Below are 25,725 nucleotides of genomic sequence, written 5' to 3'. Positions count from 1 at the left end.
GAAGATGTCGGAAGTTTGTGACGTTGACCTAATAGACAAAAACTTTAAAACTCATTTTGCCAAAAAAATCAGGGGGTCATTTCGATCCTTTAAGACATTTAATAGTTCTGAATCAGACACAACTTGAACCCATGGACACAGAGACATCAATATAATTTTAGCTCCGTTTGTTTATTGTGTTTGTCCAGCTCATGTACCTTCTGAAATATTGAGCTTTATACTGTTAATTCACTTTTTAGTGCAGCAACGTTTGTGGTCTCAAAGTTTGTTCAGTTGACACCTTTACGATATTAATGTAAACTTTTTCCCCATTTGCTTAGCCACTAAATAGGAAGACGTTTCTAAAATATGTTAACATATGCTGGAACCAAAGTATAACACTAGGTTATACTGACCCTTCCAACAACAAGGTAATCGAAAATAATACCCCTAAAAATTTATTGTCCATAGAAAACATTGATGAAATTTATAGTATATACTATTCATCAGATTTTAATTAACAATACTAAAGCAAACACACGAACAAATAGTAAATCAATACCAAAGAATTAGTTTAAAAATAGATTTATTGATTCATAAAATATGTAATCATAATAACAATCAAGAAATATTGGTGATATACTTTATGAACACAGTGTTTATATAATCATGAATATAAAGAAATGTAAAGCATGAGCATATAATCTTTTAACCCTCATATCACAACTTTATACCGCACTGCAATGATTGAACAGCAACACAGAAGACAGTTATATTTTGGCTGATAATTTATAAATGATTTATTCTAAATTAAAAAGATACATATAATGATATAATGCATTTGATATGGCATTTATATGGAAATTATATTTCTTTATAACTTAACAACACTAATTATATATAAATAGGAGGTATGATAAGAGACATCATTTGACCCTTGAAATTGCAAATTTTATTCTAGAATTTTGTACAAGATCTCAAAATAAGCTACCTTTGTTAATTTTTTCAGTTTGGAAGTGCAAAATGTTGGAAGCCCTAATGCAAATATGTGAGAAAAAGAGAGCTTAACAACTCAATACTGATATCTGAGGACTTATGTCGAATGAACATCTAAAAGATGTTATTTGGACAATAATCATAACACTTTTTGATTTTCTAATTTAAGGGGCCAATAAAGTCTTATCATACCTTCGCATTAAAATTATTTGTTTCATTTTCAAAAGTTTGAGAATGGTATGAATACCATTTAAATGAAATGGACAATATTTCTGATTAATATGATCTAATGGTTTGGTTTATTCATGACTGGTTACTGTTGTAAACAAAACAAATATGAAAAGGACATTGTTTAAATTAAATAATAGCTTGTAGTACTATACTGCTAGGAGTATATTGACTGAGTATCATATCCTTACAACACTAATAAATGACACGTCAAAATGCCAGGATACATGTTGTCTTTTTTTAAATGCTAGTCCTTGAGAACTTTACTGATTATGCATATTCACATCAGAAAAAAAAAGGTTTTAATTAAAATTATTTTTTTTCCTTTTCTGTTTGACTGTTCATTCTATTCAATTGAAAACTGATGAAAAGTGTACATCCAAAAAATTTCCAATATATAGAAATGATAAAACCTATGACAACTATGGAAAACTGAAAAAAGAAATCTTAAATAACAGGATCAAAATGCATCGCAAAATTTTCCGTGTCACAAAGCAATCTATGTTTAATTCTTATGCAACTTGTAAGAGATTTTACGGAGGTTAACTCCTTAAATGAGGAAAAGAAAAGAGTTCATGGCAGACTTGGGAAATGAGGCTGATGAAAAACTTCAGAAATACATGTGATAAAAAGCTTTTTTCATTATACTTTCGTTTTACATAACACTTGCATTTTCTATTTTTTTAACAGAATGTCTTTTTTTCTAAATTCCAAAACAGTACATATAATATTTTGAACTGAATAATATGGGACATGATTTGGACAAAACCAGTGCCAGATCAATGCAAATATATTTTATTTTTGAAATTTGTAAATACAAGGAAAAACCAAGGAATTGTTTATAAAACTGTTGTCTTCTAAGTTTTGTAGTACTTAAAGAAAATGTAAATTGTAAGAATACTTTTGAACAAATTACAAAACAAAGAATGCAGGTATAAGTACAAAGTCAATATCAGAATACATCACAGGTAGAGCTATCACAGCTTCAAATTTTTCTGGCGACCAGTTTTCTGGAAAATTTAATGTCACACCTCTTTTCTATAAAAAAGAGAATCTGATTCAATTAATGTATTAGCTTTAACATATACTAGAAATGCAATGCCTATTTCCCTAGTATTTTATTAAGATTGTGACATGTTTTTGATGTGTTTTTACCATTTGCTGAATAAAGCACATTTCCAAGAACTGTTTTAAAGGTCAAACTTCTCTATTACCTATAAATTATCATATATAAATAAACTAAAAGATGAAATATCTCTAGGCACTCAAACTCTTCTTGCCCTAGTTCATTTTACTTTAATGTGAAAATTTTTGAAACCGTAATATGTTGTGACAAAAATAACCATAAAATAATAGAATAACATATTCATAACAAATCAACTATCAAACAAGGAAGTAATATAATTGCACAAACCCCAATATTTCAGGAAATAAATTATTAACAAGGTCATAAACTGATTGATTTCATTGATCTATTATCTTCCTTATGTTACAGTTAAATGTTGCAAAACTATATATAAACAAGAGGCTCTCAAGAGCCTGAATCGCTCACCTGGTAAACAATGCCTTATTGAACATATTGAACCATGCCAGGCAAACATGTACAGCTAACAATTCTTCAATATTACAAATATATATGACTGACTGTTTATAAATAAAGAAAATGAGACCAAAACACAAACACTTAAAACTTAGCAATGGACTGTGAAAATGAGGTCAAGTTCAAATAAAACCTGCGTAACCGACATATAGATCATAAAATATTTTCATACACCAAATATAGTTGACCTAATGCATAAAGTATTAAAAAAATAGACCAAAACTAAAAAAGTTAACTTTGACCACTGAATTATGAAAATGAGGTCAAGGTTAGATGACACCTGTCAGGTCATATTTAACTTATTTGTAGATCTTACTTTGCTGATCATTTTTGCTGTTTACAGTTTATCTTTATCTATAATGATATTCAAGATAATGACCAAAAACTGCAAAATTTCCTTAAAATTACCAATTAAGTGGCAGCAACCCAACAATGGTTTGTTTGATTCGTCTGAAAATTTCAGGGCTGATAGATCTTGACCTAATGAACATTTTTACTCCTGTCAGATTTGCTCTAAATGCTTTCGTTTTTGAGATATAAGCCAAAAACTGCATTTGACCCCTATGTTCTATTTAAAGTAAGGGCGGCCATGTTTTTTGACGGATCAAAAATCGAAGCACACACTTTGTGCAGGATAATCTAAGGAACTATCATGCTAAGTTTCATCCAAATCCATTCAGTAGTTTCAGAGGAGAAGATTTTTTAAAGTTAGCAAATATGATGAACAAATTGTGAAAAATTGTCATTAAAGGACATTTACCCCTTAAGGGGTCAATTGACAATTTTGGTCATATTAACCTATTTGTAGATCTTACTTTGCTGATCATTTTTGCTGTTTACAGTTTATCTTTATCTATAATGATATTCAAGATAATGACCAAAAACTGCAAAATTTCCTTAAAATTACCAATTAAGTGGCAGCAACCCAACAATGGTTTGTTTGATTTGTCTGAAAATTTCAGGGCTGATAGATCTTGACCTAATGAACATTTTTACCCCATGTCAGATTTGCTCTAAATGCTTTCGTTTTTGAGATATAAGCCAAAAACTGCATTTGACCCCTATGTTCTATTTAAAGTAAGGGCGGCCATGTTTTTTGACGGATCAAAAATCGAAGCACACACTTTGTGCAGGATAATCTAAGGAACTATCATGCTAAGTTTCATCCAAATCCATTCAGTAGTTTCAGAGGAGAAGATTTTTTAAAGTTAGCAAATATGATGAACAAATTGTGAAAAATTGTCATTAAAGGACATTTACCCCTTAAGGGGTCAATTGACAATTTTGGTCATATTAACCTATTTGTAGATCTTACTTTGCTGATCATTTTTGCTGTTTACAGTTTATCTTCATCTATAATAATATTCAAGATAATGACCAAAAACTGCAAAATTTCCTTAAAATTACCAATTAAGTGGCAGCAACCCAACAATGGTTTGTTTGATTCATCTGAAAATTTCTGGGCTGATAGATCTGGACCTAATGAACATTTTTACCCCATGTCAGATTTGCTCTAAATGCTTCCGTTTTTGAGATATAAGCCAAAAACTGCATTTGACCCCTATGTTCTATTTTAAGTAACGGCGGCCATGTTTTTTGACGGATCAAAAATCGAAGCACACACTTTGTGCAGGATAATCTAAGGAACAATCATTTTAAGTTTCATTCAAATCTATTCAGTAGTTTCAGAGGAGAAGATGTTTGAAAAATTGTTAACGACGACAGACGACGACGACGACGACGGACGCCAAGTGATGAGAAAAGCTCACATGGCCTTTTAGGCCAGGTGAGCTAAAAAAAAGAAATTTTTTTTTTCAAGGATTGATTATTTTTAAAATATATGAACAGACTTTAATCTTAAATATATTTCATTTCCTAATTAATAAGAGTCCTGCAATTACTTTTGACTCTTGATTATCAAAGAATGATATATAAGAAACCAAGACCAGATGTATGGCATAGTCAAGTACTTTACAGCTGCTGTATTGATAATGAGTCAAATGTTTTAAAACCTATTTCATAGTAATGTGACAGATAAGAAAGTATATAAACAGATTCCTCAACTTCAAAGTTACCACCCATGTATTGTGTTTATTGTGGTAAACATGCAGGGGAGGAGCCAGCAATTTTTAAAAGGGAGGTTCCCAACCCAGGATAAAGGGGATTCCAACAATATTTTCCCATTCAAATGCATTGATTGTCCACAAGAAAAGGGGTTCCACCCCCAGAACCTTCTTCCATGGATCGACCACTGCACATGTATCCCCTTTAGTGCGACATACTCAGGACCAAATGAAAAAACTTAAATAAAACAAAATGTCTGTGTTCACTTGACACAGTAATCTATCATGTTTAAATGAAGTGACTAAGGCTGGCAATAGCATTATGCAGAATAATAATATATATCACCGGTCATCCATGAATTTAAGCCAAAGCTAGCTTTTTACATAGAGTATAAGTTATTCTATTCTTGGTGCTTTCTTTGGCAAATTTGATGTCATTAGCAAATTAAGTTAAAGTTAAATTTATAATTTAGAAATTAACCAACAACTGAAGTGCAATGAATCCACCATGTCATAAATATCATACAAATATCATACAATTAATCAGATACAACTGTAAATAATTCACAACTTGAAGTATTCAATCATGAAACTTAGTATTGCTATCACATCAAACTACATTACTATTACCAGTAGCAGGACTGTCACACAAACATAGAGCATATAACTATATGTCATCTCAACTTTTTCAACTTGACATAAAAAAATTCTTCACAAAAAATAATTATCCTACTTAAGTGCTTAAATTCGAATTTTATACATTTCATTCTGATAAAATAACATTCTCAAATCTAACTATTGAGGCAAACATATAATAATAAAATTTTGCAATTATGAAATATTTAATAACTAATGCCTTTCTTTTGACAAAAGAGATTAAACAATTATATAATCAAATCAGAGTGAACAAGACATCACATAAAACAAAGGAATTATACTTGACATTACACAACATTTTATTACTACTTTTATTTACATACAACTCTATAAATAGTACATAACATGTTACTGGTGATAGTCACTACTGATTCTACATGTAACAGACACAGAAGGATATCTTGTTCAATAACAATACTTGCAGACATGTATGTATTCATCAACTTTTACCATGAAAGATAAAATTCCTTTTATGAATTAATTTCCATCATATCAAATTTTCTTATTTCCTTAAAATATACATGCATTTGACAGATTTTGAAGCTTTCAGTTTTTTTACATGTTTTTTTCAATTAACTAACACAACCTTTGACAATGAAACATTAAACCTTGTATACCAACCAATTGGTCCCAAAACCCAGACATATGATTCATTCATCAGAAAATACATATTAACCATCAATTTCATAAATAACAAAACTAAGAGATATTTACATATTTTGTATTACTCTAGGCAATGTGTTGCACAGCACCAATACATTTCAGAACACAACTGACAAACATTTCAGTTATCACTCAGGTTTCAGTGGATTAGCTCCCTTTGTAAGACAAACTAATGGTTTTATCTTTTTATCTTCCATACTTAGTAAATATCATTACAGACAAGTGAAATACCAAAGCAATCCGATTGGATAAAGCAAGATACTAAATGTATTTCAAAACTTATCCGATTACAGAATGAGATGATGAAAAAAATGTGATTCAATAAACCAATTCTAGCTAAAAAATATCAACTGCTGAGATATAAACTCTCAATTAAAGATGTATTCCATAAGAAATTTGATTGTGTGATTCCATAATTAAATGGCAAAACAAAATAAAGCTAGACTCTTGTGTATTTGTTTATTCTGACATTAGCCTTTGTTTGCTAAAATCTGACAGATCTCCCATGTGACATCATTTAGTATTGATATAATAAAAACATTTTATCACAGCTTTTACTCAGATTTTCTCACAGTCTTTGTTGAGATGTTTCAAAAATACAAGCAAAATCTTTAAGCAAGTTATCTTTTGTACTGAATTTACAAAAACAAACCGATACAATTTAAATTCTTAACAAAATAAATAGTAAACAAATAATAACAGCACAATAATGTAACAATACAGGCATATCCAGTATCTGAATAATGCTAACATTACAAATATTCCAACTATTCTACGAGGATATTCAGGACACCTGATTGGTTTTTAACTTGGTACTGTTTTAGATATGTACTAGATTTCTACTTGGTGTCTTTGGTTTCACAAACTAGTTTTATATAACAACTTGTTCTTTACGTGGGTGTGCTCAGCCAACCCTGTAAAAATCAAGTCGACAATTAATTAATTGCATAAACAGATCTAGAATATGTAATAAGATTTATCATTAGTATAAACCTTGAAATATTATTTTCCATGACTTACATTTTAATTGTATTCATTTAATAAATAAAAATGTGTGTAAGCACAGAAGGGTTAAGATTGTGTTAGTTTATCAGTGGGAAGTAAAATAAAATATTGCATTGAATAAATCATTGGTTTTAGTTGATTTAACTAAAATTCTGAACAATGGGAGATAACTCCAATTTTTAAAGACGACTATAACAATGACACCATTTATATTTTTTAAACAATATTAGATTCCTGCATCTTGCAAAAGTTATGTAATTTTCTTGACAGGCTTAACATCATTTTGTGACAAGAATATATGAGCATATATTACATTACATTGATTAATTTCTGGAAATGTTCATGGATAGGACGTATAGAATGCACTATATTTTGTGTATCAAAAAGGTAGTGATAAGCATTGGAAGATTTAGCTATCAAGTCAGTAACATATAGTTTTGATTGCATTTCAATCTTTACCCAAAAAATGTTGACTGCTTTTAATTCTTAAAATTGTTCTGTGTTTAAATTGTGTGCCTAATGAATAAAATATATCTATAACTGAAATAAATACTGTAAACTCATTATTTTTTTAATTGTTGTATCATTGCATAAACTGACATGGGATATGTTTCACAAAATCAAAAATGAATATTTTAAATTTTGAAAGTATTGTTCCTACATGTCCTATGCACCCTTACCTTTTGCTGCAATAATTATCCTGACATTTGTCTTCAATTTTGAACGATTGCAATAATAAAATCGTGTAAAAAATTCTGAGTTTACAGTGTATAAACAGAAATGAACCAACACCAAAGCCCCATGCATATGTATTGACAGGAAATAGGATTTCATGAGCACAGGGTATACATATGTATACTATTAAAAGTCTTTAAAACAGTGATGCTAAATACAACTTATTAATATCATTTTTTTGTGAAATAATCTATTGATCAGACAAGTAAAATATTCTTTTCTGTTTATAGCATAATGTCAAGATTATAAACATAGTATTGGTCCGGCAATTCAATTCTACAATTATTTTTTTCATCCTTTTTATATTCCTATACATTTACGTTTTTTATAAATTTTAATGAATAGACAAACAGTAAGGAAATCCCCATGGAAAGATAAGAAGAAATATAACAAACCCGAGAAATATCCTGGATCAGACCTGTGGATAATATAGCAAAGCTTCAGAACCATGTAAAATGTTTTAGTGTGTGTCATGGGTTACTGCTAAAAGATAATCTTTTTTGTCATGCAAAGCTTGGTAAGAATCATTACCCAGCAGACATAGAAATTCAAACTCACTTTAAATACATATAAATTTTCTGTCAGACAAAGGTTCCTAGGGAGCAGCATTATCAATAAGCAAAATACACTTTACTAGTACCAATTATGAACAAATATCTACATAGATGTCAACTCTGTCAAATATTCAAAAAAAAAAAAAAACTCAGAAATTGTACCCTCACATTTTAAATTTTGTAGGTTACATAATAGAGCTTTACGGTGCACATGAATATCCATACAGTACGAATGTTGTTAATGGAAATCTCACATTATAGAAGTTTTCAGAATTGACACCTATGTAATAATATTACTTCCAAGTTTAAAATTTCAGTGCATAATATATAAGACCAAATTAATCAGAATAGTTATCTCAGGATTAGTGTTATTGTTGTTGTTTGATATACTGTGGATTCCTTTTTTTCTTGGATAATAATTTTCGTGAATTGAGAAAAAACTGAATATTCTGGGATATTTAAAGCCAACCTTTTTCTTAAGTCTGCACACAAGCCGAAAGGAAATTAGAAATAACATTAATATTCAATTTGTGGCTCACCAAAATCCACTTATGTACTTAGGTAGCAGATTTTATTGACTTGATACAATTATGATAATTTCATTACAATCCAATAAAGCTTCCATTTTCAAATCTTTTCATACTTATTCATTTTGAAGATAGTTTATTTGATATCATTGTTTATATACTTACATTAGTTTTAGCATCTTCTCTTGCAACCACTTTCCTCATTTGTTCATCATTAAAATGTACTACAGTTCCTATTACTCTAGATAGAGTCTGTAAATAAAAATATAAAATACTTCAGTTCCAAAAGTTTGGTCAGGAACCAAAAATTCAAAATATTTCATATGTTGGAGTCAAGTTCCTAAGGAAGCAAAGTAGCTTTCTCTCTTAAGGGACCGTTCAATATTTATCAGATGGATGGGCCGGTGCATTCTTAATATTGTTTCATTAAAAAAGTTATTGCCCATCCTTTTAAATTCTGAAAAAAAGTCCTTGCCCATCTAAAAAAATCTATAAAAAAAGTCCTTGCCCCTCTAAAACTCTAAGACAATCAAAAATGATTTAGGTTCTTTTTCTATTTTTAAGTTTTTAAAAATTTTAATGTCTTGGAATCAAAGAATAGACTTTATACAAAATTTAAAATGTGCTAGTTAATTCTATATGTATATATCTATGTGTGTATCAGAACCATACATTTTATTGATTTTCAAAACCAGTATGAATATACATGTACAGATTTGATTTTATATACAGTACAGCCTCAAATACAATACTGATTTAAAATAAAGGAAATAATTTAAATTAAGGGATAATAACTCTTGGACTAGTAAACATATTATCATATACTGAATTACTGATTATTGTCTTAATAACAGAACTTGTTTATAGTTCAAATATCAATGTTCCTTTATCTATTCTACTTTTCAAAAAAGAAATTATGGTCTTCTTAAGCAAATATAGGCAGACATGTTTTTGACTTTGATGCAGCCTATGAAAATCTAAGTTGATTTAAAAAAGTTAGAAAAAAAATGAAAGGTGACCATCTGAACTTAGTCTAAACTTAAAATTGTAGCTTTTTTTCAACCTATTAACTAAATCCATAAAATGACAGCAAAAAACCAAAGTACTAAACAGCCTGGCATTCAGTAAGATCAATATCAAAATGATATAGCTGTAGAGTTTTATGAAAATGCAAGTTGATTTGAAAAAGTTATGAAAAAAATTAAAGATGACTATCTTGAAATAACCAAAAACTGAAAATTTAAGCTTTTTCTTAAACCTTTTTATTAAATTCATAAGAATGACAGCAACACACCAAACTACCAAACAACTAGGCATTCTATAAGATCAATATATAAATGAAATAGCTGTAAAGTTTTATGAAAATCCATGTTGATTTGAAAAAGTTATAAAATTTTTGAAAGATGACTCTGGATTTAGCCTAAACTGAAAATTTGAGCTTTTTTTTTTAACCTTTTTATTAAATCCATAAGAATGACAGCAATACACCAAACTACCAATCAACCTGGCATTCTGTAAGATCAATATATAAATGAAATAGCTGTAGAGTTTTATGAAAGTCCATGTTGATTTAAAAAAGTTATAAAAAAAATCAAAGATGACTATCTAGATTCAGCCTAAACTTAAAATTTGAGCTTTTTTTTTCTTACCTATTAATTAAATCTATAAATTTAACAGCAATACACCTAACTTCCAAGCAACCTGGCTTTCTATAAGATCAATATATAAATGAGATAGCTGTAGAGTTTTAGGAAAATCCAAGTTGATTTGAAAAAGTTAGAAAAAAATTTAAAGTTTACTATCTGAATTTAGCCTTATTTAAAAATTTGAGCTTTTTTTTCTTACCCATGTTACCTATTACTTAAATCCATAAACTTTACTGCAATAAACCAAACTATTAAACAATATGGTATTCTATAAGGTCAAAATAATTTAAAAGATAGTCTGAACAGAAACTTATAGCTTTTTATTCCTTAATTAAATCCTTAAAATTGACAGAAATGAGCCAAGCTAGCAGTTTGTTGAGACATGTTTTGAGTGCCCGCAAAAGAAATATCCTATAGCCAAATTTTTCCTATAAAATATGTTCTGGCCCATCCACTAAATATTTTAAAAAAAGTTCTTGCCCATCCAAATATTTCCACAAAAAAAGTGCTTGCCCCGCCCCATTTTGCACCGGCCCATCCATCTGATAAATATTGAACGGTCCCTAAAGGAAATGCTAAAACAAAATCTAAATGACAGTAAAAGATGCAGTTTTTAAATGAATAGTATTTTGACATTCTCTTCATTCTTTTTTTTAATAGTGAAAGAGCATACAAAGTACAGTTCTGATGACAGGAATAGAAATATAACATAAATCATGATCTTCAAGTACGATTCAATACACACCTTGGTCTCTCTTCCCATCATATACTGGTATAGTATGTTCTTCAGATACTAAAAAAATAAATCAGATTAAGATGAATATTTCCATGAAGATAGAACTATTTTAGTGAGGTAAAAAGCATGTCTCCCCCTCAAGGCCAAATTGGATGCAAACAAGGATGTTTCAGAGAGAATAAAAAAATTCAACAGTAATGAGGTCTTATATTAGCCATAATAGCACCCCTACCAATTAGCTTGCAATTATTTTCCCACATACTACATATCTGGGGTTGGTTTAAGGACACATTACATGTGAAAAGATAATGCCAAATAATTCATTATTTACATTAACATAAGGAGAAAGTGAAGAGATATAATCCAATTCATTACTAGATAACTAATGAGGTATAATATCTAAGGTTCCATAATTGATTTGTGGTGAATAAAAAAAATATTCTGAGATGTGAAAGCAAATTAACCTTTGGCCTTTACTCTTCATTTTTTTGCATGCAATAATCAGTAGTATGATAAAAACAAAGCTCAGAGACTCTATATTTTGCATATTGTCAATGTAGTAAAGTTGAAAACTAGGGGAGATAACTGACCTCACACTGAGTTGGTTCCTGCAACAGGGGACCAGTGGCATGGTAACCAGGACTAAGAGGTGGTGAATCAATATCACCATGTCTTCCTTCATAATGGTGTAACTAAAAAGTACAATGTATTTATATAACAGTTAAACAAAAAACACAAAAATAATTCATGATTAACCAGCATAGAAATGACTCTTGTTTTAAATAAAGCATCATAATAAAACATACATACAGATTGAATATTGAATTCTAGATGTAAATTATGGCAAACTAGACTAGTCAGCTTGAAGTCTTACTGGAATTTATTACATATATACTACTTTAATTCATTGACCAATATAAAGACCCAATGGCTTGAAGTGCTCATGTTAATGTAATAATGTTAAGCAAAACAAAGGTAACAAAAGAAAAGGATTGATCTGTAATATACCTTATTATTTAGTTCATTCTCCCTGATTTTGGTCTGAGCTAGTTCAGTTTTTACTTGTTGAAGTTTGGCCTGAAATATTAATAAAACAAAATAATCTCTTTTTAACACTCTGTATTATCCTATCAGGTAAAATAAACAGCTGCACTATGAGCGCATAATACGCCCATCACATTTTCAAAGAATAAAGTTCAATTATTTCTCAATGTCATATCAGATTAATGAAAATCAAAAGAAAGCTTACATCATTAGATATAAACAATTCACCTAAGTTTCATGAGAATTGCTGAAAGTGTTTTTGAGTTATTGTCCAAAAACTGGAAAATCCCGCCTTTTTTTTAATGAATAAAACTCCATAACACGGAAATGTATAATGTAAATTAATAAAATTCTAAAGTGAGCTTACATTAATCGATATAAACAATGCACCAAAGTTTCATGAGAAACTACTGAATTTTTATGGGGGGTTATTGTCCAAAAACTGGACCCCCTATTTTAAATGAATACAAGAGTGCACACGCTGAAATGTCTCGCCTTCTATACTAATCATTGAAATTATGTTGATAGTCGTAAGTATAAAGCTAAGCTTTATTACAACTGTCACATAAACTTAACATTAACCAAGATAACTAAACAAAGACCAATGAACCTTGAAAAAGAGGTCCAGGTCAGATGAACCATGCCAGGCAGACAGGTACAGCTAACAATGCTTCTATACAACATATATAGTTGACACATTACTTAAAGTTTAAGAAAAATAGACCAAAACACAAAAACTTAACACTGTGCAATGAACCGTGAAAATGAGGTCACGGTTAAATAAAACCTGCTCGACTGACATAAAGATCATAAAATATTTCCATACACCAAATATAGTTGACCTATGGCATATAGCATTAGATAAAAAGACCAAAACTCAAAAACTTAACTTTGACCACTGAACCGTGAAAATGAGGTCAAGGTCACATGACATCTGCCCGCTAGACATGTACACTTAACAATCATTCCATACAACAAATATAGTAGACCTATTGCATATGGTATGAGAAAAACAGACCAAAACACAAAAATTTAACTATAACCATTGAACCATGAAAATGAGGTCAAGGTCAGATGACACCTGCCAGTTGGACATGTACACCTTACAGTCCATCCATACACCGAATATACTAGCCCTATTGCTTATAGTATCTGAGATATGGACTTGACCACCAAAACTTAACCTTGTTCACTGATCCATGAAATGAGGTCGAGGTCAAGTGAAAACTGTCTGACAGACACGAGGACCTTGCAAGGTACACACATATCAAATATAGTTATCCTATTACTTATAATAAGAGAGAATTCAACATTACAAAAAATTTGAACTTTTTTTTCAAGTGGTCACTAAACCATGAAAATGAGGTCAAGGACATTGGACATGTGACTGACGGAAACTTCGTAACATGAAGCATCTATATACAAAGTATGAAGCATCCAGGTCTTCCACCTTCTAAAATATAAAGCTTTTAAGAAGTGAGCTAACGCCGCCGTCGTAGCCGCCGCCGCCGGATCACTATCCCTATGTCGAGCTTTCTGCAACAAAAGTTGCAGGCTCGACAAAAACCCTGTAACTCTGAAACATACAACCTAAAATTTATAAAAATCCAAAGGGAGACCATGTCAATAGATATCCACAATTCACCAAAATTTCTTGCAAGTTGATAAAGCACTTGAGTTATTGTCCAAAATCTGGAAAATCCCCCTTTCTTTAATGAATAAAACCTCATAACTCGGAAACTTATAATCGAAAATTTATAAAAAACAAAAGAGATCTCACGTCAACAGATATAAGCAATTCATCAAAATTTATGCAAATTGGTTGAAGCATTTGTGAGTTAATGGCCAACATGTTGACGAAGGACGGATGACCATACAGACAGATTGACAGACACAACAGTATACCTAAATACGTCCCTTAAATGGGCTTATAAAAATCAATGAAATCAGTATAATTTTTTTTCTCTTTACTTTTAAACATGATATACCTGGCACACAAGCTTTAATCTCCAAAGCTTAATAATTACTTGACAATTTAGCACAGCTTCTGTCATTTTCGAATGATATTGGTAACACTCTAATTTTGGTATATATAAAGTCTTTTAACAATTCACAATGCTCATATTTGTAAATCATGTTTACCTCCAAATCTATATTCATCAGTTCCATGTTCTGACCTTGTTCTGTCTGATCTTCAAAATGAACTCGTTTCTTCCTGAAGGGTGTGTCAATGAGTGGAGGCTGTAAAGAATTCATCTCACTTCTACCTTGTAGTTCTGCTATCTCTAGTCTACAAGAGAAGGAATCTTAATGAATATTACGACACATTTGTTATAATTACTTGAGGGTGTTGTAATTTCAAGTTTTCAATATGTATGTAACCACGAATGCTTTTCCTAGGTAATGCTTTAAATTTTATAGCAACTCACCTCATTTAGAAAAAATATATGTAAATCCCAGTTAGCAGCTGTACACCAAACAACTTCGTTAACTTTACCTAAGTAAATACCAGTTAATAGTACACCAAACAACATTGATAACTTTACCTAAGTAAAAGCCAGTTAATAGCTCATAAAATGAATCAATTACATATAAATATGGTCTTGGTGTGGCAAACTTTAACAGGAAACATGTACTTAAATATTCTAGAGTGAAAGTGATGAGTCTGTGAAATCTGGACTACAGGATACAGGATTAAAATGTATGAATTCGAGATCTGTCTTTTTAAGATTTTTAAAGAATTTAAAAATTTTGGAGTTAACAATGAACTCCTATAAATAAGTGTGTTTTGTAGGGTATAAGTGTGTTTTGTAGGGTATAAACATAGCTCACCTATGTTGTTCCTTTATTTCATCCAGTCTCCTTGTGAGTAAGACAACCTGTTGCTGTAATTGGGGAATGTTAGTTGAGCCTGGCTGTAAAGCACTAATAGCTAACTGGTTGTGATGTAGTAATTCCTGAAATATAGATCCAAAATTAGTAATGATTAAATGAGCATGACAGACCTCATCCTCATTTTGATCATTTACTACTGAAAGTGTTTATGATCAAATTCTAACAAATGAAAAACTTGTACCATTTGTGACATACAAATCTTCTGACCTAATTTTTTGGCGTTATCACACATACCAACTTAAAGAGCTAACACAGATTATTCAATAGCAGTCTGTATCAATTAATAACCTGGAATTTCAACAAATATCCTGTTATAACCTATTGTAGTGCCATGAGACTTCCAATGGCATAGGGTGTACAACTTCAGTCTGAATCGACAAGGTTTTTTCCAGGTTTCCTATCAAAGGTCAGTTGTTCTCTCTTTCATTCTTTTCCTGACAAGTAAATCTGGCACCCATGACATAGCCATGGGAGCTGAAAGTAGCATTAAATTTTAACAACAATAAACAAACAAATTCATATAGGCAAACTAAAAATGTTGCATAGGTTTGCTAACAAGTGGAATCTAATAATAATTATAAGAATGTAGAAATTACATGCAGTCAAATAATAAAAAAGAATTAAGATATCTAACAATTTGACAAGATCAAGTAAGTAAAAAAGATGAAAGGAATATGATTCATGCATGGGACTGCATATGACCACTGCTACAATTTAACAAAGTTTAACAATTGCCTCAGAAATATAGCAAGAATTTAGAGGAAGTTTTTAATTTTCAGTTTTGTTAAATTTCATTTCAACTATGCTAGAAATTTTGAAAGAAATCTCTGAAAATGTTAAAATAAAATATTAAAATAAAGAAATTTAGACTACCGGTACTTTTGGGACAAATTATATCAAAATTATAGAAAACTTCATCAACTCTAACTCAAAATATGGATAATTTTATGTTAAGGGGGTCTTGATTTCCAAGCATTGTTCAAATCATTACATTACTTTAAAAGTTCATCAGCCAAAACTTTTGACAGTGTAATTTCATCCCCTTACTTTCTCTGAGGCATAAAACATGAAAAATATTTGAAAAGGATATAAAAACAAGAATGTGTTCATAGTACACGGATGCTTCACTCGCACTATCATTTTCTATGAAGTTCTGGTTGCCATGTTTCCTTTGCAGGATTTATCAGTTTTTTTAATTTCTTTTTAATTATAAAATTCTCTCGAGCTCCTTTCTTTAAGAATAGTTAGAGACAAGAAAGCAATTGGGATAATTTACTTTTGCGTTGAGATCAAGTTTTAAAAATTCTGTTATAACAAAGCCATTAAAATGCAGTAACAAATCATATTTGTCAAGAGGATCATTAATGTACTATATGTTCAAAGGTTCGGCAGAATGATTAATTGAACCTTTCCCAACATTCTATTTTCAGTAAAGTTGTGTTTGAATGGAAGGTATATCAGATGGGAAATAATACATTCTTATAAGATGTTTGTTGATTCAGATTAGTTATTTTGGTAACAATTTTCTCATTGCTTTTGGAGATGAAGTTTTAAGAATTTGAGGAAAAATACTAAGAGATGGAGTGCTTCACACTAACCCTAATAGCTAGTTAAGTTAAAAATCAAAAAGGCAAGTGACATTAAACAATTAATTCTATGTGGACTATACAGTCACTATATAACATTCTTAATGAAAAACTATTGGATGTGAATCATGCAGGTCTTTTAATAAAGATACGTCAAAACATTATACTTTCAAGTAAATAAGAAAACTAGAGGCTCTAAAGAGCCTGTGTCGCTCACCTTGGTCTAAGTGAATATTAAACAAAGGACACAGATTGATTCACGACAAAATTGTGTTTTGGTGATGGTGATGTGTTTGTATATCTTACTTTACTAAACATTCTTGCTGCTTTCAATTATCTCTATCTATAATGAACTTGGCCCAGTAGTTTCAGTGGAAAATGTTAGTGAAAATTTACAAATTTCATGAAAATTGTTAAAAATTGACTATAAAGGGCAATAACTCCTTAGGGGGTCAATTGACCATTTTGGTCATGTTGACTTATTTTTAGGTCTTACTTTGCTGTACATTATTGCTGTTTACAGTTTATCTCTATCTATAATAATATTCAAGATAATAACAAAAAACAACAAAATTTCCTTAAAATTACCAATTCATGGGAGGCAACCTAACAACCAGTTATTTGATTCATCTGAAAATTCCAGGGCAGATAGATCTTCACCTGATAAACAATTTCACCTCCTGTCAGATTTGCTCTAAATGCTATGGTTTTTGAGTTATAAGCCAAAAACTGCATTTTACCCAAAGTTTCTATTTTTAGCCATGGCGACCATCTTGGTTGGTTGGCAGAGTCACAGGACACATTTTTTAAACTAGATACACCAATGATGATTGTGGTAAAGTTTGATTTAATTTGGCGCAATTTCAGGGGAGGAATTTTTTCTAAAAGATTACTAAGATTTACAGAAAATGGTTAAAAATTGACTATAAAGGGCAATAAATCCTAAAGGGGTCAACAGACCATTTTGGTCATGTTGACTTATTTGTAAATTTACTTTACTGAACATTATTGCTGTTTACAGTTTATCTCTATCTATAATAATATTCAAGATAATAACCAAAAACAGCAAAAACAGCAAAATTACCAATTCAGGGGCAGAAACCTAACAACGGGTTGTTAGATTCATCTGAAAATTTCAGGTCAGATAGATCTTGACCGGATAAACAATTTTACCTTTTTGTCAGATTGCTCTAAATGCTTTGGTTTTTGAGTTAAAAGCCAAAAACTGCATTCTATCCCTATGTTCTATTTTCAGCCATGGGGGCCATCTTGGTTGGTTGGCCAGGTTACCGGACACATTTTTTAAACTAGATACCCCAATGATGATTGTGGTAAAGTTTGGTTAAATTTGGCCTAGTTGTTTCAGAGTAGAAGATTTTTGTAAAAGTTAACGACGACGGACGACAAGTGATGAGGAAAGCTCACTTGGCCCTTTGATAATTTGTCAACATATATTACAGGTTTTTAACTATTTAAGAAAGCTATTTAAAATAAGAAACAAAACTGAAATTTTGTAAATGTGTGGCCCCATTCTCTAAATCTAAAAGAGGAGTTATAAGTATTAGTAAAAAAGAATTAGTAAAAAAAGAAACAAAAGTGAAATAAAATACCTGTGGTTCTATAATGGAGGAATCGGTAGCTCGCTGTACAACATCATACTAAACAAAAAAACAACATGCATATAAACTTAAAACTCATAATTGCATTTATATATTTGTCTGGTTGTCCTATCAACAAAATAAAATATCAACATTCCAGATTGGACTTATTATTCAAAATTCATTATTATTTAGTTACACAATTTTATCTACATAGGAATAACTACAGACAAACCTGTCTTCTGTGGCCTTCCAAAAGTAAAAGATAACTATAGCTAGCATTAGCTCTGATTTAGATAAAAAATAACGTTTATGAATTTTTTTGTTTCAAATATTTATAACAGAGAATCCTGAACTAATATTTCTCTATTTGAAGTCTGTATAGTTAAATTTTGTCAAAATAAAGTCAAAACATCGCTGATGTGTGCAAACCAAAAATGTTACCTCATCTGAATCCATATTCAAGCAACTTGTATCTAGAAATGGCTTGTGCTAAGCATGTTCAATTTTAAATTTATTTTTACACAATATTCTTGTATCAATCAATGTTTGTATGCCAACAACATCTATTTAGGGCCATTGAGACCACTTCCCTAAGATCAAATAGCCTGTATACTCACCTTCTTTAAATCCAATTCTTACCTGTCTCTCCTTATTCCATTCCTGTGTTAGAGCACTCACTTCCTGTTTTTGCATAACCTCTTTCTGAATGATGGATTCTCCATGTGACTTTTTTAATTTCTCCTGTAATTCCCATATCTCTACCTGATGCTGCTGCTTCAAGCTTGTAATCTCTTGTTTTAATTCTGATACTTGAGATAATATTTCCAAGTCTTTGTCCTACAGCATAACATATATAAAGATTGATAATAAAATCAATATCTTTATTCCAAGTGCTTGTGAGCATTGAAGGGTAAAGATTGCATTGTATTAAGCAGTGAAAGCAATAGTATGAGTTGTGAGGCCATATATAAATTGTAGTTGTTCATCTACAATTATGGACAAAGGAAGATAAGTCCTATTCTATAAATTACGTTCCTAATGACTTGATATTCCTGGAACAGATACTATCATTCATTCACTGTTAATGTTATTTTCTTGACAAGTATATATATATTTTTCGCTTCATTAGAATTAAAAGGCTTGCATCTAAGGACTTCATTTCAAATTTCAGATATTCTAACTAAAGTCATTGACAAAGTGAATGTATAAGAAAACTACACTGAACAACAAAACAAGCTACTTCTCCCCATCTCCCATAACACACACACATATTTAAGGTCTTTCCTCTCCGTGAGAAAAGACCTTACCAGTACTTATTGTTTTTTAATGTTTTTAAGGTCTTTCCTCTACGCAAAGGAAAGACCTTATTGTTTTTCTAATATTTTTTTTTCTTTTTTTTTTCCTTCCAACATTTTTTTGCCATGCTCTCCCCCCGTTTCTGTTGAAGTTATCAAGACCAAATATGGACCACCAGTTTTCCCCCTCTCAGACTCATTAAAGCTGATACTAAGCCAAACATTGATTGAAGAATTGTTAAGATAAAACTGTTAGTCCTACCATTAATCTTCCCTCCCATTCTTCATTCATTTTATCATAAGCCTCATCTTTCTCCTGTAATTCTTTGTGTAGGTCTGTCACTGTCTGGTTATGGTCTTGGAATAGGCGGTCTTCTCCTCTTTGAGATTTATCTGTTAATAAAAACACACTATTTTTTTAATAGACATTTATTAAACCTGACAGAACTTTTTTGTTTCATTTTTTTTATTTCGATGATATATGTTTCATGATATTTAAGCTTTATGCCTAGTTTGCTTTTGTAACTGTTTATCATGTCTTTTAATTAGACAAAGAATATACCGTACAACTGGCCAGTAGATCAGATTTTAAAGAAATGATGTTTACATTTGGACATCATGTAATGCATCATTATTTCATCAAGTTCAATAAAATACAATAGTAATTTAAAGATGTTATTTCCATTTGGAAATATATGACACCTCTCCTACAAAATAATGGGTCATTTACTTATTTCATGGGAATCCTAGATTGAACTTTACAGAGTTAAATGGTATAGTCATGTGAAAGTAAGCATAAGAGTGAATCTACTGTATAATAAAAGTGATAAAAATTGCTTTGATACAATACTTGTTATATGCTGATAGATAACCTTACCTAAAGCATTAGAGAATGTTTTCTCAAATTCTTTCTCTTTGCCTGCCAATGTCTTGTTGAATTCCTTGACCAGTTCTTTGATCTTGCCGTTATGGTCATTCTCTGTATCCTGTAACAACTCCTCATAATGTTTTTTCATTTTCTCTAATTCTTCTTCCTGTTCCTTTACCAATGATTCCCTATTTTCCTCCTTGTCACGCTTAAAATCACTTAGTTCTTTTTCAATTTTATTTTTTTCTGATTTTAATTGTTTTAAATCAGACTGACATGATTCGGACAATTTAGCTAGTTTGGATTCCAGTTCTAGAATCTGTTTATTTAGTTCCTCTTTATCATGTGACAGTTCCTCTACCTTTTGCTGTAAATTTTTCATTTCTTGTGAATTTGATTCAGATTTTTGTTCTTGTTCTGTAACTAAGATGTCTTTAGATTTTTGTTCAGAGTCTAACATCTGTTGGAGATGTGACTTTTCACTTTCGTGCTGTTTTAACAGTTTATCTCTCTCTGTTGATACTTCCTCTACCTGACACTGTAATCTCTGACACCTTTCCTCAATGTCTGATATTTGTTTGGAATGTTGAGTGAGTAAAGACTCTTTTTCTATTTGCATCTGTTTTTTTACTTGTGAAATGTAACTTTCAGCTTTTTTCTTATACTCTGACACTTTAGAAGTACTATCCATGTCACATTTCTGTGTTAATTCCTCAATTTCTACTGAATACTTTTGTTTTAACTCACATAATTCACTTTCAAATTTCCCTTTCAAGATTGTTTCAAGTGACAATTTTTCATTCAATTCATCAATTTCAGCTTTATATTTGGCTTCCATAGTTTCAATTTCTAAAGATTTATCCCTACTGAAGCTTTGAGTAAATGCAGACAAGTTTTCTTGATATGATGTTTCTGCTTCAGTTTTTTCTGATAAAGCTTTGTTCAATTCACTTTCTAAGTTTTTCACTTTAATATGAGAATTGTCTAACTGCTCTTTAATGTTTTCATAATCCTTCATTTGTCCAACTGAAGACTCCAATTTTTCTTGCATATTTTTAACTTCATTTTCCAAAGAATGAACATTTTGTTCTTCTTCACACAACAATTTTTGAAGTTCACTACATTGTTTTTCTCGTTCCGATACTTCCTTTTCTAAATTTGCTATCTTAAGGTGGCTATCTCCAACAGATTTCTGACAATTATCCGAAATTTCATTCAATTTAAGTTCAATAGCCTGGCAATTTGCTTTAACCTCCTGTAACCTTGTTTCTTTTTCATTAAAATCACTTGTTAATTTAAGTATTGTATTTTCCTTCTCTGTAATTGTTTCCCCTTGTTCACGTAATTGTTTTTCTAAATCAACAATGGCCATTTGAGAAGACCCTGAATTTTCTTCTAATTGTAAAAGCTTGGTATTGGAATGTACAAGTTCAGCAGAAATTGAGTCTTTTTCCTCTCGTTCAGCACTTAATTTTTTTTCTAAGTCACTAATTCTTATTTTTGCTTTTTCTTCACGGTCACTTATGGCTTGAACAGATACAATTTCAGACGCAAGTCTTTCTTCCAATATAGTCACTTTAGATTTTGAATCTGAGTTTTCAGTGTTAAATCTTTCCTGCTCTGAAGCTAATTTAGCATTAAATTCTTCCTTTTCAGCTTTTGCTTGATTTTGAAGGTCCTGAATTTTTATTTTGACTTTCTGTTTCAATTCATTGTTTCTAGTTTTCCACTGTTCATCAAGAGAAACAATCTCTGCTTTATGAACCTCTGCCTGCTCTAGTAATTTCTGTTCACCTTCTCGTACTTTTGACTGGAGAGAATTCTCCAGGTCTTCAGAAGTCATTTTTGCCTGTTTATCCATGTCTTCTAATTGTTTATTCAGCATGCCTTTTTGTTCCTCAAAACTTTCCGTTTCTCTCTGTAGTTTAGAATTTAATTCTTCGATTTGAACTTCATAACTCTGGATACAATCAACTAATTTTGCTTCTGCTTCGTTGACCTTGGTATTTAACTGTGTCAAATTTGACTGTAGTTCAACATCATTGGCCGACATTTCAGCCAATCGTTTTTCATATTCCTCCTTTACAACTTTTAATTCATTGTCTTTTGCCTCCTTTAAATTTTCACATTCAGATTTCATTTCCTCACACTTTGACTCAAGATCCTTAAACCTCTCATCTTTTTCACTTAATGTTGAATTTAAGTTATCTATTTGTACCTGAAAACCATTACACTGTGATTCTAACTCTTTAGCAAAAGCATCCTTTTGAATAAGCTCTGACTCAATCTCTTTTACTCGTGACTCACACTCTGATTTTACCTTCTGACCATTATTATCTAATTCCTCTTCCAAGGATTTAATTCTATCGTCTTTATTTTGGGTTTGATCATTTAATGCATGTAACATTTCTTCCATTGATCTATTAGCCTCTTCTAACTGACTAATTCTCTCTGATGACTGAGAAATAATATGATCTTTTTCCTGCTTTTCATGATCATGTTTTTCTGACACTGTAAACAAAGCAGTATTTAATTCTTCAATTTTAGCCTCTAATATTTTACATTTCTCTACATATTCTGCATTTGACTGATCTCTATTTTGCAGTTCTTCATTGTGTTTTTTGCACATATTCTCCCTTTCATTTTCCAAAGTAAGTTTAGCATTACTCAGTTCATTTAATTTTTGTTCCATTTCATCTTTGATATTCTTGACTTCATTTTCTTTATCCTCTGTTGTTTTCTGCAGTTCATTATCAACCCTAACTTTTTCTTTATTCAGTTTTTCTTCCCACTCCTGAGTCAGAGAAGTGATCTCTGTTTTATATTGTTCTGAAAGCTCAGTGAATTGTCTCTCTTTTTGTTCATTCATTGTCTTCATCACATCCTGTGTGCCCATGTCTTTCTGAGTCAGTAACTCTGTTATGGCCTTTTCATGTTCCTGCTCCTTTTCAGCCATCTTTTCTTGGTAACGCTCCTTAATCTTATTCATATTATCTTTATACTGGCTTTGTAATTCCTCAAACCTCACTTTGAATCCCTCCTCCATGTTTTTCAAATTTGTACCTCCTTCAGTAAGTTTATCCTCTAGTTCTTTGATTCTGACATTAAACTTGGTTGTACTTTGTTCTTTCTCTTTCTCATAATCTTGTTTCATATTTTCTTTTTCTTCACTCTCAGTTTGAAGTTTAAGATTAGCCTGATCCAAGTTTTCCTTGAACTCTTTCAATCTTGTTTTGGCTTCATTACGTAATCTGTCAAATTTTTCTTTCATCTTACTAAGTTCTTCATCTTTTTCTTTTACTTGTACTTCAAAAGTCTGAATTTGTGAATCATTGCCAGTGAGTACACTCTGACTGGCCTTTAATTCTTCACTTTTTTCTGCCAAGGCTTTCTCAATGTCACATATAATCACATCTTTCGTTTCAAGGTCATGTGATAAAGCTGATATCTTATCTTCTAAGCTTGACTTCTCCTTTTTCAGATGTTCTTGATTTGAGTTAAATAATTCTTTTGTCTCATTGACCTTGACATTTAAATCTTCATTGACCTTCATACTATCATTCAAAGATGTTTCAAATGACCTAATTTTTTCTTCCAATGCCTGTTTCTCACATTCAACCTTTGTCAAAATGCCATCTACTTCCTGCAACCTCATTGCTTTAGAATCAAGTTCTATAACTCTTGAATTAGCATCAACAAGTTGGGATGTCAAGTCCTCTATTTCTTTATCACTTTTGTTTATCTGTAATGTCAGTGTTTTAATACTTTCCTCTGATGAAGCAGATATTGCTGACATGGTATTGCTATGATCTTGTAAAATTTCCTCCACTTTACGTTTCCATTCTATCTCACAAGCAACAGTTTCTTGTCGCATGGTGTCGATCTGTTTAACATGTTCATCAAGTTTCTCAGTCATTTTCTTGTTTTCTGATTCTAACTGATCACATTTACTTTCTAATGACTGAATTTGACCTTTTAGCAAATCTCTTTCCTCCTCACTTGAAACTTTGGCGGACTCAAATTGTTTTATTAAATTCTCAAGATCTTTTTGTAACTTTTCATTTTGTTCAGATTTGTTTTGAATGCATTTCATGGTTTCTTCTTTTTCCGATTCAAAATTAGCTTTGATCTGTTCGATATTGCTTTCTTTCTCTGCTAAGGTTGACTTTAATTGTTGTATGTTAGCACTCAGTTGTTCTGCCTGTTGACTGCGTTCTTGTAACATCTGTTCCAGATTCGACTTCAGTGACTTTATTTGCTCTTTATAATAAGATTCCAGATCTGAACTGGATCCTTGCATTGATTCCTCATGTTTCCTGGTAAGATCTTCCAGCTGAGCACTATGTTGTTCCATTATTTCCCGTATCTGATCCTGTGCAGCTCGTAAAGATTCATGTTTCATGTTTTCCACCTCTTCTTTATGCTTTGACTGGATATTTGTAAACTCAGCTGTGAACTTTTCCTGTTGCTCCTTCAGTTTATGTTCAAATTCTACAATTGTAGCCTCATTCTGATCTTTCAAGGCTGACAAGGCACTCTCTAGTTCTGTTCTTTTCTGCAAAATGAAAAAAATTCAATCACACTTGTTTTAGAAATATTTTAAACAATACATCCATTTCTCTCTAATTTGATAAATGCCAAATATGAAAATCTTAATTCAAATCCTTTATGATAATTGCATTTTAATTTACCACGAAAATTGGCACATCTGTATATTGTAAATTCAGAAATTATTGCTATGGTTTTATTATTGTGAAAAATGCAGATTTATAACTGCACTAATTTAAACTCGCATTTTAAATTTTTCTTTATGGATGAAACAGATTTTTTGCGACATCACAAAAAATTTAATCGCATTTTAGTCTAAAATGACAAAATGGCAATAATAAATGCACGCAATAATTTCTGAATTTACAGTAGTTATTTGGCAAACAGGAATCACCACAGAGACTAACTGTCACAAACATTTTATATTTGGGGACTGTTCAATAAGATCCTATGTATTCAATGAACATCAATAGCTCAAAAAGAAGAGGTTGATTGCTTC

General features: G+C 30.9%; 1 protein-coding gene across 2 annotated transcripts in view; it reads right to left on the bottom strand.

Moving 5' to 3' along the window:
- Nucleotides 1–548: 548 nt before the first annotated feature.
- Nucleotides 549–25,725, bottom strand: part of LOC143064730 (uncharacterized) — a 39,328-nt gene continuing 14,151 nt past the window's right edge. Inside the window, exons 12-23 of one of the 2 annotated variants that reach the window (XM_076237784.1) lie at nucleotides 20,688–25,233; nucleotides 20,073–20,203; nucleotides 19,155–19,352; nucleotides 18,525–18,572; nucleotides 15,266–15,390; nucleotides 14,576–14,723; nucleotides 12,398–12,466; nucleotides 11,980–12,081; nucleotides 11,399–11,446; nucleotides 9,173–9,259; nucleotides 8,322–8,344; nucleotides 549–7,100 (exon numbers count right to left, since the gene is read on the bottom strand). In XM_076237784.1, the coding sequence (XP_076093899.1) occupies nucleotides 8,339–8,344; nucleotides 9,173–9,259; nucleotides 11,399–11,446; nucleotides 11,980–12,081; nucleotides 12,398–12,466; nucleotides 14,576–14,723; nucleotides 15,266–15,390; nucleotides 18,525–18,572; nucleotides 19,155–19,352; nucleotides 20,073–20,203; nucleotides 20,688–25,233 (5,508 nt within the window). In that variant the 3' untranslated portion in view covers nucleotides 549–7,100; nucleotides 8,322–8,338. The remainder of the gene's footprint in view (nucleotides 7,101–8,321; nucleotides 8,345–9,172; nucleotides 9,260–11,398; nucleotides 11,447–11,979; nucleotides 12,082–12,397; nucleotides 12,467–14,575; nucleotides 14,724–15,265; nucleotides 15,391–18,524; nucleotides 18,573–19,154; nucleotides 19,353–20,072; nucleotides 20,204–20,687; nucleotides 25,234–25,725) is intronic. The other variant, XM_076237783.1, reaches the window with a different exon arrangement.

Source organism: Mytilus galloprovincialis, chromosome 2 (assembly GCF_965363235.1).
Source record: "Mytilus galloprovincialis chromosome 2, xbMytGall1.hap1.1, whole genome shotgun sequence".
Lineage (NCBI taxonomy): Eukaryota > Metazoa > Mollusca > Bivalvia > Mytilida > Mytilidae > Mytilus > Mytilus galloprovincialis.
Note: the sequence above shows the minus strand (reverse complement) of the source record. Positions and strands in the feature narration are given on the sequence as shown.